At 39.2% G+C, this 18,441-nt stretch overlaps 1 protein-coding gene across 2 annotated transcripts; it reads left to right on the top strand.

Moving 5' to 3' along the window:
• The first annotated feature begins 63 nt into the window (after window positions 1-63).
• On the top strand, window positions 64-18,107 carry tax1bp1b (Tax1 (human T-cell leukemia virus type I) binding protein 1b). 2 transcript variants are annotated; one of them, XM_073484948.1, is made up of 18 exons: window positions 64-194; window positions 2,580-2,773; window positions 6,786-6,888; window positions 7,853-8,043; window positions 8,710-8,868; window positions 9,818-9,966; window positions 10,307-10,397; window positions 11,108-11,293; window positions 11,440-11,691; window positions 12,574-12,744; window positions 13,258-13,330; window positions 13,588-13,706; window positions 13,791-13,916; window positions 14,485-14,571; window positions 15,254-15,356; window positions 15,470-15,627; window positions 16,678-16,763; window positions 17,056-18,107. In XM_073484948.1, the coding sequence occupies exons 2-18, from the start codon at window positions 2,597-2,599 to the stop codon at window positions 17,252-17,254; spliced, it is 2,430 nt and encodes an 809-aa protein (XP_073341049.1). In that variant the 5' UTR covers window positions 64-194; window positions 2,580-2,596; the 3' UTR covers window positions 17,255-18,107. The 2 variants fall into 2 exon arrangements, with proteins under 2 accessions (XP_073341049.1, XP_073341048.1); XM_073484947.1 differs by having other exon boundaries at window positions 84-194; window positions 15,152-15,356.
• The last annotated feature ends 334 nt before the right edge of the window (window positions 18,108-18,441 follow it).

Here is an 18,441-nt window from a genome sequence, read left to right as displayed (position 1 = left end):
TCAGTGTCTGCTATGAAAATTATCACATTTTTAAAAAATTTCGGACGGGTGGGATTCCCAGGCAGGTCCCCTTTCCGGAAATGACGTAATGTTGTTATTATTCCAGGAAGAGGGGACGGGAAAGCACTGAACTGCGTCAACAATTGTTTTTATGATACAGTCGGATTTCAGCTGCTCTTCAACATGACAACTGGGTATGTTTAAGGTTTATTTTTATAAATGTAACAAATAATACTTCCGCTTCGACTCGAGCGACGATGTTGCTAACTGTTCACGTTAGCTAACCTTGTCCTCCAGTTGATAGCAGTGCTCTGTGGTTAGCTGTTGTGTTTTTCGTTAAGGGCGTTGTAATGTTACTAAATCAACTTAACGTTTTGTCTTTAGTTATTAAATGTGAATTTACTTGGTAGATTACACAATTCCTAAGAATAAATGTCAATTCGCCTTATGCTTAACGCGCCATCTTGTCAAGTAAAGCGTGTTGCTAACGTTAGCTAGTTAGCTAGCAGCATGGCTAACGTAACCAGATATGATCAGTGTTTTCACATTAGGCCTCGTCTCGTCGCTTGTAGTTGCTAGTTGTCAGTTTCAGCCATTCCTGATTACTTTTTCCAAATTTCTATTTACTGATTTACATCATGTTGAGAACTTATTCGATTGCTGAAAATGACATCAGTGTTTAGAGTTTCCGATCATCCTCCGAGGTAATGTTTTGACTGTCACAGGCCTAATTACGTCGGACAAAATTATATGAGCTGAGGCCCAAATGGAAAATCTACCCTGAAGTAGAACTCATGTGGCCTTGTTGTTAGTACGAAGTTCAAATTAAGGTCATTTATATTAAGAAGAGGCCGCTGTCATCTAATTAATCGTGAATGAGGTGGCACTGTGACTGCATTTAGGGTTAGTATAACCCAACGTAATGTGGCCTAAAAAGGCAGCACAGGTAAATAATAGCCTACTTATGACACTCAAAGTAAAGCTATCCTGCAAACAATGACTCAATGAAATAATAAAGTCTTGTATGTATCACGTGTATAAGTTGACTAAATATCAAAAGTACAACTAAGAGGTGCATCATTCTTTATAAGTCATTTTCTTATACCTCAAATGTTGAAGATTAAAAATTAAAAGTTTTGGGGACAAAATTTAATAAAACCATATTATTTGGAAACTGAAAACTGAACCATCTGTTTTTCTTCATGTATTGAAACACAAGTGTTTACAAATTAAATAATATAAGTATCCTTTTTGCATTCATAATGCTTGAGTAAAGGAAAGTCCAGTACAGTCATAAAGTATTTCAACTTGAGAGAAAAGTTTCAGTTTTGCATTTGAGGAAAGGAGCTGTGACCTACATCTTGAGGATGCTGTTTTATATAAACATTTGTATATCTATATAATCCTTTGTATATCTAGAAATATTACATTACAATTATATATTTATCATGAGTTTGTCTTCACCTGGTTTTCAGTCATTGGTAAATACATCACAGGACTTAGACCAATTAAGAGTCCACTGAAAGGTATAATTATTTTATGACAGCCATCAATACTACGTAGGGTGCTCCAGATAAATAAAAATTGTATGGAGAAGACTAAAGTCACATTGACCTGTTGCAATCTTTTTCCATCATGTGTTGGAAGCAAGAGGTCATGACTCATACTGTAAACTTTGGTGTAATGGAGCTTGCTTGGATTCCCCACTGACAAATTACCATTTTGCTGGTCATGTGAGAGCAACTTCGCGGTGGCAAACTTGGGTTTTTTAAAAACTTTATCTTATCAAGGACTTCCCAGCAGTCCACTTAAGACGAAAATGTCTCACTCCAGGAGAAGTAACACAATTGGCAATACAGTCCTACAGTGAGATCCAAGTAACATTTAGCCAAAAAATCCTTCAATTTAAACATTTCCTAAATTGGGACACAGATCGCATGAGCTTAAATCATGTCATCTCTTTTTGCCGATCAAGCAAGGAAAAAACAAAACACTGCTGGTTCACTTTTACTACACTAAAATGATACTTATCTCCTGAATAAAGCTATTCAGGGCTTGAACACATGAGCTTCATACTAATGTTTAAAGTAACAATTAAGTCAATAACCGATGCCAATATTGATTGTTTGTTGTAGTTTATTTTGTGTTTGATGTTATTTTTTTACTGCTTTGGTGCCATCAATGAAGAAATGAAGAAATCTTCATTCTAAAAAAATAACAGAATTGTTTTAAAGTCAATTAGTCCTTTGTTACATTTTCTTTGAAAGACTGCATATTTGATCATGCAAATTTATGAAGCAAGCACATAGCCTTAGAAACAGATCATGTGATGGCAGGGATGTCCTGATTCAGTATCTCATGGATGTGTCAGCGAAAAATTGATGTGACACATCAGCCCCCGTCATCGGTAAATATCATCTTATTTGCTCATAGGTTGATATCATTCACTCAGTTTTAGTGTTTAGAACTCACTTGCTTCTTCACTTACTCTCATTGTAATCAATAGTATTTTAGTTGTTTCTGTGTTTCTTATTGTTTCTAATAATCATACATTTTGCTGTTTGTCTCTTCCTTTGTAGCCACTGCTGAGTAATTTATGGCACTGTTCCTGGACGGGACTTTATTGAGCAACAACATGGACACATCAAACTTTGCCCACGTCATCTTCCAGAATGTGGGGAAGAGTTACCTGCCCCACGCTGCACTGGAGTGTCATTACACCCTGACGCAGTTCATCAAACCAAATCCAAAGGACTGGGTTGGCATATTCAAGGTAAGCAACCCTCTTCAGTGTATTGTAACAGTGCATATAAATAATTATCATCATGATTTGTAGTTGTAGAAGTAGTATTGTAGTGTGTATTCTAATGACTAGAGCATATTGTGTATTATGTGTTTGGAGGTGAATGTCTGAAGTACTTGATGATAATAACATCTTGGCTATCTTAGCATGACTTAAAATCTATGAATCCGTGCCATTTAACACATCGAACACATGCAGCTATACTTCAGGTTTCAGGAAGGAATGGATCATGTTGACCCCCAGCACACACTATAGTGTCCCCTGCTTTAGAAGCAGATTAAATCCAATACAGTAGTAATAATTTATTTTAGCCTCATTTGTAGTGAATCGTGGATGTAGACAGAAGCATAGGACTCCAAGCTCCTCTGGACCGACATGCTTTTTTATTTTTTTTAATCTACCAGAGATTAGAGTAAATAAACCAGATAAAAAATAATCAAACTAATGGCTCTTTCTGTGTGTGTGTGTTGCATCCTGCCTGAATGTGCTTCTGGTGTTAAGAGGCACAAATATACGTGTATCATAGAGACAGAGTGCAATGCGTCACACTCTAAAAAACACGCCCACCAGAAGGAAAACAGTCAGTGGCAAAATATGCAGCCAAGGGCTGAAGCGCTAACAAAACTGCTGTGAAAGAAAACCCCAAATGCATTGCAGCAGTTGTGTACTTCTTACTTTCTCACTCTTGCATTGTCTTGGCTCCAACCAGCTTTTTATTCTGATAACAACAGATTCATATTAGGTCTTTCACAGCCAACTTTGTAGTAATGTGCTCCAGAAATTGCAAAAACAATGAAAGAAACTAAAATGGCACTTATTATTGTACACAGTTGTCATATGTTGTTGGCCATGGTATTGCAATCAAGTCTAATCCATTATCAAATAAAACATATTTTAATCCCCTAGATCCAGATTTTTATTTAGATTTGCTCAAAGAAAGAGAGTAAGAATTAGTGGATCCATGCCTTTATTCAGATCCACACCAAAAGTTAATGGGGTCTATTCTGGGCAGAGACCCATCCTCCGTCCAAGTTTCATGGAAATCCGTTCAGTAGTTTTTGTGTGATCCTGCTGACAAACCAACCAACCAACAAACAAACAAAATAAAGGACTCGGCTGGGCTCAGCAGATTACTCTACAGCAAACATTATCATCACAACAGCACCTGATATTGAATTTGGAAGCCCTCTTTTAACATACATCCTGCAGAAATAACACTTTTACCAACAAAAACAAACTTATTAGAGCATTTTTGCGGAGTTTATTTCTCCACACAGAACTTTAGGCATACTGAATGTCAGGATCCCCAGTTGTCCCATTCTTCCTGCTGATGCCTGTGTCCGCAGTGGTTTTGTTAAATGCTCAGTTTTTCAGTTTGTCGATGCTTAGTTCTGTGTTTTTTTACCCTGTTGGTAGTACATACCACCACACAGCAGATTTTAAGCAATTTTCTGTTGTTTGCGAACAGACAAGTGACAAGGAGGCACATTCATGCAATACAAAGTGGATGGGCGGGACTTAATTGCGCTCTGTTTCTATGTACTTATTATTAAGGCATTCTGTAATGCCATTAAACCAGCCAAGACAAATTATTGCAGTTCTGCTGAACATCAGACATTTTTATTGTTTATGTTTTTGTAAGTGATGAAAACAATACATTTATTCTATATCTGAAAAGCTTGTGTCCATGATTCATACACTCATTATGTGCTATTCATGATCGTTTTGTGGTTTCATGAAATTGATGTATACAGATGTTTTTTTGCCAAGTCCCACTGAGAAATGAGGTCATGTTAGGATACCGGAGGAGGATCAGCTAATGTCTGGAGGCTGTTTAAATATTGGATTCGGCACTCTGTTGTAGCTGGATGCCACATCGTATTGTGTTTAGCCTCAAGGTAGGCACCAACTGGCAGCGTAGATCTTAAAATCACTAATTCCTTGAGCCTCTAAAACACATAGCTGAGCTGGAAAAGGCTGAGTGCAAGATCGTAAATTGTGTAAATGTTCTTGGCAGTGCTGACAGATGAGACGGTTGTTGCCAAGTTGTAGCGTTTGTATGCATAGAGATACCTGGGTAGGCTTTGCTCAGCCATCAGTGTTCGCTCCTAAACACACATTTAGTTGCTCTTAGCTCCCAGCCAAACAGAGCTAATTGTGCCTTAGATTGTTTGGATTGCTAACACTTTCACTGGGTTTGTCTCTTTGGTATGTTTTTGACCTGAATATAGTTTCAGATGTTTCTAGTTAAGTGATGCAGGTGAGGCTAGAAAATGTCCTGTGGTTTAGGCGGTTGAAACGTTGAACTGTTGAAAAATTATAAGTTTGACCAAAAATGAAAATGAGTTATTTACAATTTTTTAATTTATGGTTTCACACGTTAGACTAAAATAATTTACAAATCTTTGAATTATACTCTTACTTGGCAATCCAAAGAAAAGCTTAGTATGCTATTGGTGATAAATAGATGGGAGACAGGTTCTTGTTTGCACATGGACAAAAGCAGCCTTTGGCCCTTTGATGTTGGAACATTTACCATGCTGCGTGAAGCAAAGTTGCTCTCGGCTTCATGGAGGAATGTTGTTGGGACAGGTTGTCAGAGTGGCCTCGGAGAAAGCAAGCACGGCTTTATAATTAACCTGTCTCCAAGCACAGCCTATCCGCGTGATTCATGAAGGAGTCGCTCCCAAATTTATACAGTCTGACTGGCACATAGACAATACATTACCTCCTGCAGCAACATTGCCACTGGCTTCTGTCAGCTTTTTTGCAGATCTTCGCTTGTTGGAATAATGGTGACATGTCATGTTTAAATATACCTATTGCATTGGTAGCTTGTAACTGCTTGTATGTGTGTGGAGATTTTACTCTCGCAGCGTCGCCTGCTTCAGTCTGTTTTTTTATGGTGTCTATACACCTTCTCTACCTCCTCTCCCTCCATTTATGCACACCACAGACCAGTCTGTTGTAAGTGAAAGAGTTCCTCTCAGAGTTTTCAGCCACCACCACCTCTGCAGCTCTAATGAGTGGACTGGTAACGGCTAGCCTTCAGTAATGACACTCACTAACTAGGTGCATGTTTTAATTGCTTCCTGTTTTTTACTGCTGGAGGATGGAGCTGCACCAGTAACAATTGGGGGTTTTGGAGAGCCAGAGCCTTCTATCTCTGGCTCTGATGAACACTTGCAGTATTGTAGCTGTAGGCTGTTTGTACACAGGTGAGAAAGTGAACTGCCCAGATAGTGAAAAAAACTCTGTCTACATCAGAAACATCTGTTGCAATGGTCTCTATAAACATCTGCAGGAATATTTAAAATATAGTTTGTGCAAAACTTTGAGAGTCACATCACACGACTCAAATCTATGTGGCAGAGGCTGGGTTGATTGGGCTTGTTGTGGATGCGTGTATGTGCCTGAGTGTGCACGCCGAGAGCCAGCCAGCTCGATGTGACTCTTGATTTTGTTTGACAGTTTTATGGCAGCGGGCTGAAGTTATGTATGTACTTTCTACACACACACACACACACACACACACACACACACACACACACCCATCAGCCATCAGTTAACAACACATAAAATGCGTATAATTACATTTTGGTTTTCATTTTCAAGTCACCTATGTATAAAATTTTCACCTATTTTCCTCTTCCTGTTTAAAGTGAGTTGTAGCTACAATTTCACAGTTAGGCCTGTTCATGACAAGGGCCAAGCCACATGCACGTGGTGACCAGGAGTTGGAGTGGTTTGAAGAAGTGATCATTTTTCTCGTTAGGAGAAATATCACAGTTTGCATGGACTTGTTCCATCATCTCGACATAGATTGAAACCCCCGTGATTAAAGTAATAAGGCAGTTTGAAATATTTTGGAAGTGGCACTGGTGGATTCAGGGAAGTCTCCCTGTTAATCCTCCATTGTTATTATCTTACACTGATGTGGTGAGAACGTCTGGTTGAATGGATTCTCCACAATGTCTCACAGGTCGGTTGGAGCACAGCGAGGGACTATTACACATTCTTGTGGTCGCCTCTCCCTGAGAACTATGTGGAAGGCACCGCAGTCCACAGAACAGTGGTCTTTCAGGGTAAGATCATACCATAGTTTTATATAACTTTGACACCTTTTAATAACCACATATCAGAGCGCTGTTCAGAGGATTGTTAAAACTTTAATACCAAATCAGTGGATTGAGTTAAATGAGGAATTTTCCCCAGGGATCTCTGTTCTGGTGTTAATGACATTTCAGTTTATGTGCTTTTTTATGTTTTATACACTTTTTATAAAGTCATATAGAGTGACACGAAGGAGAGGAAGACATGTCTTACTAGCTTTTAAGATTCAAAGCCACAACATGAGCAGTGTATGTTCCAGATCACTGAGTCACTGCAGCACAGTTTTTCAGTCATATCTCAACACTTATTCCAAAGTTATAACTCAGCAAAGAGTGCATATATATATGTATATATGTATATATATGTGTATGTGTATATATATATATATATATATATATATATATATATATATATATATATATATATATATATATATATATATATATATATTTATATTTATTTATATTTATATTTATATATATTTATATTTGAGCCTCTGGGCCTCCTCTCAGACAAAGCTTAGGAAAGGCGCCCCTCACCCCTCCTTAGTTTATTTGCCTATTTTTGCTCAATTCCGGGATGCCTATGAGATCATGATTCTGCTTTTTGGTCCCAGACACTCAATAATTGAGTCAAGATAACCTTATATTGCTTTTTGAAACAATTTCTACATCAAATACATTAAAAGGATCCGTCCTTCAGGCATTTATTAGTTCCTGATCCTAGGAAAGTGGGAAACACAGTAAAACTTCCCCAAACTACTGTATCTTGGAACTTCCTCTTTAACCAAATCACACACATTTGGGCTATTTTATGTGATCTCCTTTTGATAACTAATTTAATAGTTTTGAAAACCTTAAAGATAAATTAAGGACTGGGGGGACTTTAACGTTGTTGTTGTTGTTGCTTTACTGACTGAATGTTGTTCTTCCCCAGGATATTATGTGCCCAATGACGACGGCGAATTCTACCAGTTCTGTTATGTGACCCACAAAGGGGAGATCCGGGGAGCCAGCACGCCTTTTCAGTTTCGTGCTAACAGCCCTTCAGAGGACGAACTGCTGACTGTGGAGGATGAGTGCAACTCTGACATCCTGGTGGTCACAACCAAGGCTGGCTTCCTTGAGGTACGGCACACGTCGGCAGCGCTACTGAATATATAAGTGTTCTCAGATCTGATTTAGCTGTCACATCTTTAACGGGAGTTCATATAAGTTTCATAAGAATATAATTCACAGTGGTGAACATTTCACAATTATACACTGGGTTTGTCAGGATTGACTTTATGATGGACGATATTTTGTCCCAGAAGTAATTGCGATCAATGATATAATTCTCATTAAAAGATTTTAAGCCACTGACATATTGATAATATAATAGCACAATAGTGCAAGTACACAGTTTAAGGACCAATTAATTGGAATTGGAGAAAAAAATATAAATATATATTAATTAAATAAAACATAAATGAAATAAAACCACACAGCAAAAGCAAAACATAAAATGTAAAAGAAAAACTCTGCACTCAAGTCTTACAATTATAAAGAAAACCCTTCTAGTTATTCTGCCATTTTTGTTGGCTTAACGTAACAGACATGCACATAAACACAACCGGCAGTATCGAGTTCATGTTCATACATATGTAGATAGGTGAATGAGATATGTATGATAAGTTGATAATTATCGTGACAGTCCTATTATATGCTATTTGAGCATGGTGGTATACTTTGGCGGTGAAGTAAATTATTACGTGAATGGCCTGAACATCTTGAACAACTTATCTTTGTGTGCAGCAAAAGGTGGAAGAAGCCCAGAGAGAGAAAGAAGAGCTGGTCAAAAACATGGCCCTCCTGCAGCAGGAGAAGGAGCAGCTTGAAGCCGAGAAGGAGAGCCTGCAGAAGGAGTGTGAGCAGGAGAAAGAAACATGTGCCCAGCTGAGAAGAGAGAACCAAGTAAGCTGAGATCGGACTGAGCCCATTTTTGAAGGCGGATAGGATCGGCAGCATTTAGGGAGGGGAGAAAAATGTTTGTTGCTGTTGTAAAAATGTTTTCAGTGAAGCAAGAAGCCTTGTTCCTTTTTTGTTTTATGTTGTTCTTGGTTGTTAATTGAGCAGAACATACTGATAAAAGTGCTAAATTATATGATTGATGTTCTAGTTCTTGTAGTTATTCATGGACAGTTTTACATTTGGCCAAACAGTCTCTTAGCACCCCCTAGCGAAAGACTGCAAACATGCAGAGCTACCCAAACTCGTGATTCACTTAAAGTATAAATCAAACTCTGACAGATATGAATGTCTGTATTATCAAAGTTGTAATTCAACTTTTTATAGCATAGCATTAAGTCTTAAAAGGAGTGTCAGTAATATTTCATATTGCTGTCCTCTGCTATAAATCTGCTGGTTTTAAAATGGCTTTCAGATGAAAACATGATTACAGATTTTGTGGCTGTTAATTTTATGACTATACTTTTATATGATTTTTTTATGTGGTGTGAATATAAAGATTCCAAAATTCTGTCTATAAACAAACTGTAAAAAAAATCATTTCCCTTTGCTTTTTTGATGTCATCGTTTAAGTTCGAAAGCTCTGCAACAAGGCATTATGTTCAATTTGATTTAGATTTGCCTTTCAAGGACAATAAAGTTTTTATGTTTTGAACAAGCTTAGAGTCAAAGACAGAGATGGAAAGTGGTATACTACTCAGAAGTAACCATTATTTTGTCATATCTAGATTTATGCAGGTCTTACCTCAAATTTGAGTGATTTTTTTATTTTATGAATGACACTGATACGACTGAACTGAAGTGTTTTTGTCGTCTGTATTTTATTTGCTGTGCTGTCTTTTTTCTTGTAGTTTTATTTCACTTGTTTTCAACAGTGTATTTTATTTTCTCCCAGGACGTACAGAATTCTTCTCAGGCCTTTCAAGAGGAGAAAGAGGAGGTAAAGAGGAGGCTGGAGGAGGCCACAGCCAGAGTTATACAGTTGGAGGAGGATCTGATTGGAGTCACCCAGAAAGGCTTACAAAAGGAAACTGAGCTGGACAGGTGAGTTCAGGATGGAGGGGGTTGTTGCAGAGTTTTAGATTTAATCTTGAAATTATGTTAAGCTGTAACATCAACTCAAGAAGAAACACAGCTTGCTAGTGTACTCATCTCAAACCTCCTTGTTTCTGATGTAAGTTATTACTACATCAAGGAAAGGAAAAGTAGCTGGCCACTTTTATTTTCTGCCAGCAGCTTGTTTTATCTGTGAGTGGTGCATGAAAACAGCAAAAACTGTTGGTTATTTTAAACTGTTGGTTATTTCAAACACTGAATGTCAGCATGGTCACAAGTTCTATCACCCATTACAGTATCTAACAATTTTTATTTCCCTTTTCCTTAGTCTGAAGGATAGAGTGAAGAAACTTATAGCAGAGAAGGAGGCACTTGAATCTCATCTCAAGAATGAGAAAGATGAGAAGGAACTTTACAAGGTAATGCACTGATAATATGAATATGTTTCTTGTGTCTATTTAGTCAAAAGAGTTTCATTATCACATAAAGATTATTAACAAAATAAAGCATGTCAAGGTTCTGGTAGGTCGCGGCTGTGTCCTTTCACGTGACATGATCATTATGTTAATGAGGTCGGCTTCGGTTGGCTGCTATGTTTGTGGCAGTTTTATAATCTGTACAGTTAATAATATCTTGTTCTATTAGATTCACCCAAATTAGAGGTCCAGATCACTGACTTTCCTGTTTTTGTTTTTACTGCTGTGATTATTCTACACACTCTTGCCCAAACATTTAGTCTAAACAAGGCATGTCTTATTCTGTCTTCCTCTGGTCCGTCTGGTGTTTCAGCGTCTTTGTTGTGGTGGGCACCACACAGGAACTGGGAGTGCCACACAGTGTACTGTCGCCACGGAAATGAAGCCTAAAAACCCCATACCTAATTTAACTTGCACTATCACACTGGGGCTGTTGCACGGGGAAAACTTTATGGGCCTATCTCAATCTCTGTTTTGTAATTGAGGTCATGCAACATTTATTTTAATAGTCATATGCTCTTTGGTACATGATCGTGATTGGTGTTGTATAAATGAGGCAAAAGCCAACGATTCATGTTTTATAACTTGTGTTTTATAACTTCTTCTGCGTGTGTGTGGGCATGTGTTTGCATCTGTGTGTGTGCGCGTGCCAGATTCACCTGAAAAACCGGGAGCTGGAGAACACTAAGCTGAGTGCAGAGCTGCAGATGCTGAAGTCTGTGGACGTGAACAAGGAGAACACCATTGCCCAGTTTAAAGAGGAGGTGGGACGCCTGCAGGCGTGCCTCACTGAGAAGGAGAAACAGTACAGAGAAATCCTGGCCAAAGTTTCTCCCTTGGTATAAAGACCTTTGTTTTAAAGCTTTAGTTGAAGATGAATTCTTAAGTCATATGATAATTTGAAGATTATTAAAAACAAGAACAGGAATAATCGAAACCATATTGATACATAACCCTTCACCTTAAACGTGTTTGTCTCTGGCAGGGAGATATGAAGGCCCTGAAGGAGCAGCTGCGTCAGAAGGAGGAGCAGCTCCAGGCTAACCAGCAGCAGTCTTCCCTGTTAGCTGCTGAGTTGAGGGATGCCTCCAGCACCCGTGACCGGACCATGTCTGAACTCTACCACATGAAGTTAGAGGCCGATTCCCTCCGCCAGGCCAAGGCTGAAGCTCAGGCCCAGTGCGGCCGCCTGGAGCGCCTGGTGGAGCAGATGAAGGCAGAGGCCAAGCAGGAAGCTGTAAGGATGATTATCAATCTGCTAACAGGGTTTATTGATTTAATTAGCTTTATATTGCACATTGCATTTATTATGAGACATGGTTGATATAATGGTAGACAGCAGGAAGGTGATGTTCCAGTGTAGAAAACATTAGATAGATTTTCATCGTACCAATGAGGAAAAAGAATTCAAATTCAAAAATGTTTGATATAATATATCTAATAATATCCGAGAACATATATGTATGTACACATCTACATGTGGCCATAATTTAAATAAAAGTAATAAGAAATCATTTTCAACGAATATCTCAAAAATGTTGTCCCAAACATCAGATCTAACTTTTGAGAGTGTTTGTGTATATCACAGTAAAATCATCATTATTTCTTTACAGACCAATTATATTAAATATAAATAAATCATAATAGTTCTGTACATTTTGTCCAGCTGTATTCTAAGTGTGATATGTTTTGGTGAGGCCTGTGAGCAAAAAGAACAATATGATGGAAACGGAAACAAAACGTTTTTCAGAGGGGGATTTTCTGGTCCTGCCTTTGAAGGAAACTGTTCAGACATAGTCATATCGAAACTAAATATTTAAAAAAAAAAAAAATCAACATTCTCCCCTGAACAGTACAGGTTCTTGGGGTACATAACCTTTCACATGACAACAGCTTTGTTATTGTGTAAATTTGATTGTACTCCTCTATTTTAAAAAGGCTAATATACATTGTTGATGTTTACTCACAATCCTAAATCCGAAAGGTGATAATAATAATAATAATAATGATAATGGCACCTTCTATATCTGCAATTCTGTCTTTACGACCTCAGATGGGTCCTTGCACTTGGCCCAATACTGTGTATGGTGATATTTATGTAATGTCTTTGTGTCACCAGACCAAAGCAGAGGAAGAAGCTGCTGCAGACCCAGCTGTTTTAGCGGAGCTGCAGAGAGAAGTGGAGGACCTGAAGCTGCGGCTGCACATGGCTGCAGAACACTACAAGGAGAAATACAAGGAATGTCAGCGACTGCAAAAACAAGTGCTCAGACTCTCTGAACAGCAAGGGGTAGGTCCCACAGGATACCAGCCAGCATACTGTATACTTGTCCCCGACAAGTGAAAGAGCAGAACTTGGATCAGATTTCTGCAACACTGTGCCTGCATAACACGTCTCATTAAATGCCCTCAGAGTTAAAAGGTTCACCACTTGTTATTGCTAATTTATTGAACTGAATAAATTGTAAAACACCTTACGATTAGACAAATTAATCTTTTATCAGCATTTAGTGTGCGTATGTAAGACATTAACACATGCACATTTGAATGTGTCTTTGTAAAATTAATACAAACTTAGTTAAATAAACAAGAAAATCTAATCCACTGTGTTACTGTGACATCTTGTAATTGTCTTTGGAAGATTTGGTTTGTTTGTGTTTTTACTAAAGTTCATTTTTTGCTGTGTACTGAACCTGTGTGTATCCAGCTCATGCCTGCATCAATTAATGTCCTTTCATTTAGTTGTTTCTGTCCTCTAGTTGCATTTGTAGCTGATTTTAATGTTTTTTTCCCCTGTTTGAAGGAGCTGAAGAGAAGCTCAGCACAAGAGGCCACAATAATCCCTGCATCAGTGAGTCCAGACACATCAGTGCCAGGTAAGTTATATCTGACTTTGCCATATTTTAAGTTATAGATTGAATAATTGCATTGAATATTTAGTCAAAATCATGGAAACAGTTCTTAATATTGTGTTAGTTTACCAGCAGTGTACTTTCTTAGTTGGTTGCCTTGTGTTATATATTTTTTGAGTCAATCAATATTTTTGATTTTGGACTCTGCTCCTTGATGTACTGGTATGTAGGTGGGTTGTAATAACATGTCACTGACCGTTGTTCCTTTGTTGTCCTCACAGGGAGTCCAGGTTCTGCTGATCCCATGCTGGAGGCCATCATCCAGGAGAAGCTCAAAGGCATCAGCAGAGAGGCGTCTGACAGGAACGACAAGTACAGGAAATGCAAGCAGATGCTGGTGGTAAGAAACTTAATATTTTTGCATGTTTTTAAGACAGAGGAATATGTTAAAAAGAGCACTGGTTGATGTCTGACTGCCCTTTAGGAGGAGAAGGATCGTAGCTGCATGTTTGCTGATGAGTTGGCCAAGATGGAAGTGAAATTTAAGGAACAATTGAAGACTAATGAGAACCTGAAACTGCAGTTGGCAGCAGAGGAAGATCGCTACAAGGTCAGTTCATTAGTGCATACACTTACTGTAGCACTGTGCTCAGGTCGTTTGCTGATTGTGTCGCTCTGTTGCTTTCGAAGCAGGGCTGTCTTTGGACACTTACTGTGTTTTTACCGCTGGGTATGGCTGGTCTAGCTCAGGGATCGAGCCTTTGATGCTATCTCTTTCTTCCCTTGAACACAGACGCTCTGACAGTGTTGTTTATGAGCAGGCCTATCTGTGAGACGACATTTTACTGCTGTTTATGTCAGGCTCTGGAGACAAGCGAAGCTTGGCTCTGTGGAGTCATCTCCAGTTGCTTGCCTAATGCTGTGCTTGGCTCAGGTCAGGCGGATATTTGCTTAGTGTCTCAGAGGAATTCAAACAGGTTGTTTTGCTTTGAGCGGTATTGTACATAAATCAGTCCTCTGCAAAGGGAAGCCTTTTATGGCTGTGATCGATTAATGTCACGCACTGAGGTATGAGAGTATTTCAATGATGCAGTTTGCAATCAGCAGCACATGTCAGATGTTTGAGAGCTGAAAATGTCCCTTATTTCTTCTGTTTTTGTGTCTTTTGTTCACTTCAGAGCCAGGTAGCTGAGAAGGGCCGGGAGCTGAAGGAACTGAAGGACACGCTCGCACTTGTTGTTAAGGAGAAGGAAAAACTGGAGGGGGTTAGTGACAGCTTTCATTTTCTCTTTTATAGACTTCTTCCACTCTAAAAATTCCCTGAAAAGTGCCATTCCTCTGCCATTTTCCCTCTCCCAATCTGGTCTGTGTTTAATATGCCTCTAATTGTAGAAGCAAAGTAAATGAGTTCTTATTTTCCATTCCATTACTTTGGACCACAGCAAGGTCCTCGCTGGCCTGAAATATTGCTTCGAGGTAATGCTGTTACAGCTAAGAGGAGCAGAATGACCCAATTTGAGGTTTAGACTGTAAATTAAATTGGCGTCTGCAACTAACATCAATAAAACACAGTGTCCCATACCCTTTGAAAATGAGAAGGGTTTCTTTTTTAATGAAAGCGCTAATTAAACTGTTTGTGTGAGCGAGAGAAAAAGCTAGAAGTCACAGCTCTGGAGCTGCTGTGTGATTTTAAGCCGTGATATATTTCTTTCCTTGACAGACTGGGAGGCATAGAGAGATGAAACCAGATATGTAGCTACACAGAAAACATGCTCCTGCACATAGTAGCATTTATTTTTGCTACTGGTCTTTAGTTTAGTTTAAATGCTGCTGTTTCCTCCCCAGGAGCTTCAGAAGCCAAGCAGCAGCAGCAGGAAGGGAGATCAGGGAGCCGGTGAGAAAACCAGTTTGGAGAGTAACCAGTCCAGTGTGCCTTTATTCCTGCAGTACCCTGTCCCATACACCCAGGATGCCCCCACCCCTCTGCTGGTCTCTCAGAGCCCCAGCAAGCTTCATTTTGGGAACCCTTACTCCATCTCTGACTCAAAAGGTTGGTATCCTTTTCACAAAGTAGCACAAACATTTGTGTTTAAAAATTCCCCATTGGCAGAAATCACTGGCTTGTATTTACAGAAGCTATGTCTCTGAATTTTCTCCTTGCAGATGAGGGGGATGAGGAGTTCTCAGATGACCAGCTGCTCAGGCTGCCCCCTGTGGGTCCACCCTCCTGGGACAGTAATGTGGTGTGTATCCAACCCACCCGCAACCACAGCCGGCCAGAGGGCCACGAGGAGTCAGAGGAGAAGCAAAACAACAACAATGTAAGCCTCTCAGACTGTGCTGTGTTTATTCTCTCCCATGTGCAGTATGCAGTTTAATCCTCATCCAACCAACATATTTAACATACAAGGACAGTCGACGGGGTCCCTGAAGCCCCCACAAACGAACTACTGTAAGAAACTCATAGCAAAATGTAAAATGTTTAATTATGCAATTAATGTAATTTGGGGAAAAAACGACTACTACCTACAAGCTTATTTACATTCTTTGATTCTGGTATCATTTAGTTTTGTAAATGCAACAGCGATAGCAACATGCCACCACTAACAGCCCGGCTACTGTCCAAAGCAAAAAACAACTGTAAGAATCTAAATTTGACCTATAAAACCCTGATCTCAGAGCTATAAAAAGGTAAAACAGCCAATTGTATAAATAAAGGGCAGTTTTTGTTAATTACTGATCTCGTAGAAAGAATTACAATTTTGATCTCTCTCAAGTCCCGCTGTTATGGGTAAATGCATATTAGCAGGGGAACAGACACTGACATAACACTGGCCCTCTCCATCGAGTGAATGCCCGTCCACTCACTCTTCTCTTACCCCAGTTTCTATCAGTCTTTCTCTTTGTTGAGGACTTCCTCCATCAGCGGGGTTCTTTTTCTTTTGCAATGCAAATTCTACAGTTATTCCAGATAAAAACAATGCCTCTTACTGTTTTGGTTGCACTGTGGCAGATGTGATACATCTGGCATCCCCCAGAACCCCAAGACATTGGTATTTTTAAAAAGCACTGATTAAAGTATTTAAGCCCTAAATAAATCAATAATATGAAGTCATTAGGGACAAATTGATTGACAAAGTCATGGAAAAGAAGGAGAAAGAAAGAAAAGATTGAATAAAGCGCTTGTTAGATATGACAAAAGGTTGGTAGGATTAAGGTGAATACTAATGATTTACTTCCTTTACTTACTTGTGTTAAATATTCACATATGTAAGTTGATTTTCTTTATTAAATGTGGTTTTACCTCTCTCTCTCTCTCTCTCTCTCTCTCTCTCTCTCTCTCTCTCTCTCTCTCTCTCTCTCTCTCTCAGGATAATACCAACGAACAGCCCGCAGCAACTGAAACCCACAGCCCATTTGTGAATGATGGACAAACTGCCTTCTGCTTTGATCCCAGGTAAAACACAACCCACACACCCAAACTCTCATAAATGCCATCCAAGTTTGCTGCACACTACGATTTTCTAAACCTGTGCATTGTAACATGTGTAAAGTGTTTGTTCTGCTGCACAGCCCCCTTTTGTTGGTATTAGTCCAGCAGCAGGCCACCCACGTCGCATCAGACAGATGCTCTTTATTAGCCTGCGCTCCTGGTTTGCCCACATCATCACTTCACTGCTTATTAACGTGAGCTTTCTCTCCCCACCTCTCTCTCTTTCTCTTCTTCTGTCCTCTTCCCACGTGTGCAGCATGGACATGAAGCGATGTCCACTGTGTGAGGTCATCTTCCCGCCCAACTACGACCAGAGCAAGTTCGAGGAGCATGTGGAGAGCCACTGGAAAATCTGCCCCATGTGCAGCGAGCAGTTCCCGCTGGACTGCGACCAGAAGGTGTTTGAGAATCACGTGCTCACTCACTTCGACGGCCACCCGCTCAACTTCGACTAAAGAAACAGAGAGTCAGCACATCCGGTCTGCCTACTTCCGGTCACCACTGAAATAATTCACTCTGCACTCTTTTCTGCATGTAACGGTGTGAAGATCCACTCTTTAGGACTTTACTGACTTTCGCTTTGTTACTTCAACTTAGAGAAACACTTTGAAGTGATGTGACATTTTGAAATGACATCCTAATTCAGTGTAAATGGCAGGGCTACTGAATCTGTTTGCAAATCAGAAGGTTTTTTATAGATTTCCCTTCATTTGAATTTGAGGAATAATTTTGGGGGATAGGACTGTTGTACGTATAAATAACGACTTTAAATTGACGCGACTACACAGATCTGTTGCTACAGGACGTAACGAATCAGGGAAAGAGATAAGTGTTTACCAAACTTACATTTAAAACATCCAACCAAATGGTTCCCCCCCTGAAACATCACTGTACGTCATTTGCGCATTCTTTATAGACAGCAGCCTTGGTGCACTATATGCAGTCAGGGAGATATCTTCAGTGATTACATTCAGACATGATTATACAGTATATCATCAGATCATCTATTTTAGAATAATTAAAGCCAATGATATTGTGAAAGCCTTGATTATGTCTTTGTGTATGATAGATTTGTGTTACGTTAGGTTTCCTTTGTTTTGATTTTAATTATTTAATTGGGTTTTTGTGTCAGGATTCTTTAGAACCTTCATATCATCAGCTAATCAGTGCATGCTGAGCTTATGTTCAATTCCCTCTTTTCGTTCTTCTCTTTTACAGCATTAAGTTATTTCATTCATAGAAATATTTCATTTGTTAAGTGAGTTTCATGTATCTAATATGAGCTAATAAAGTCAGTTTGAAACTGAACTGTGTCCAGTTATTAATGGAGATGGAACAATATCATATTTTTCTTACTTTGTGCAGTGGCTGATAACGAGTAGCAAGCCGATACCAGTGTGTTTAAAGAGCACAGGCTGTGCTCATTTTCAGCTTCATATTTTTATTTTGGCATGCTTTAGTGCTCAAAAAACACATCAGTTTTCTCATCCTGTTCAGTGTGTATTCCACCTCTGTCTAAAATACAATCAATAGAATATCCAGGCTGCTCTGATGTGTCAGCTCAAACACAACTGAGCCAGCTCCACCAACAACAACAGCAGCTGTGCTAAATCAATTTTTTACATGCCAAACTAGCCACTAG

This window comes from Pagrus major, chromosome 17, assembly GCF_040436345.1.
Source record: "Pagrus major chromosome 17, Pma_NU_1.0".
Classification (NCBI taxonomy): domain Eukaryota; kingdom Metazoa; phylum Chordata; class Actinopteri; order Spariformes; family Sparidae; genus Pagrus; species Pagrus major.
This window is presented reverse-complemented; position numbering and strand designations above follow the sequence as displayed.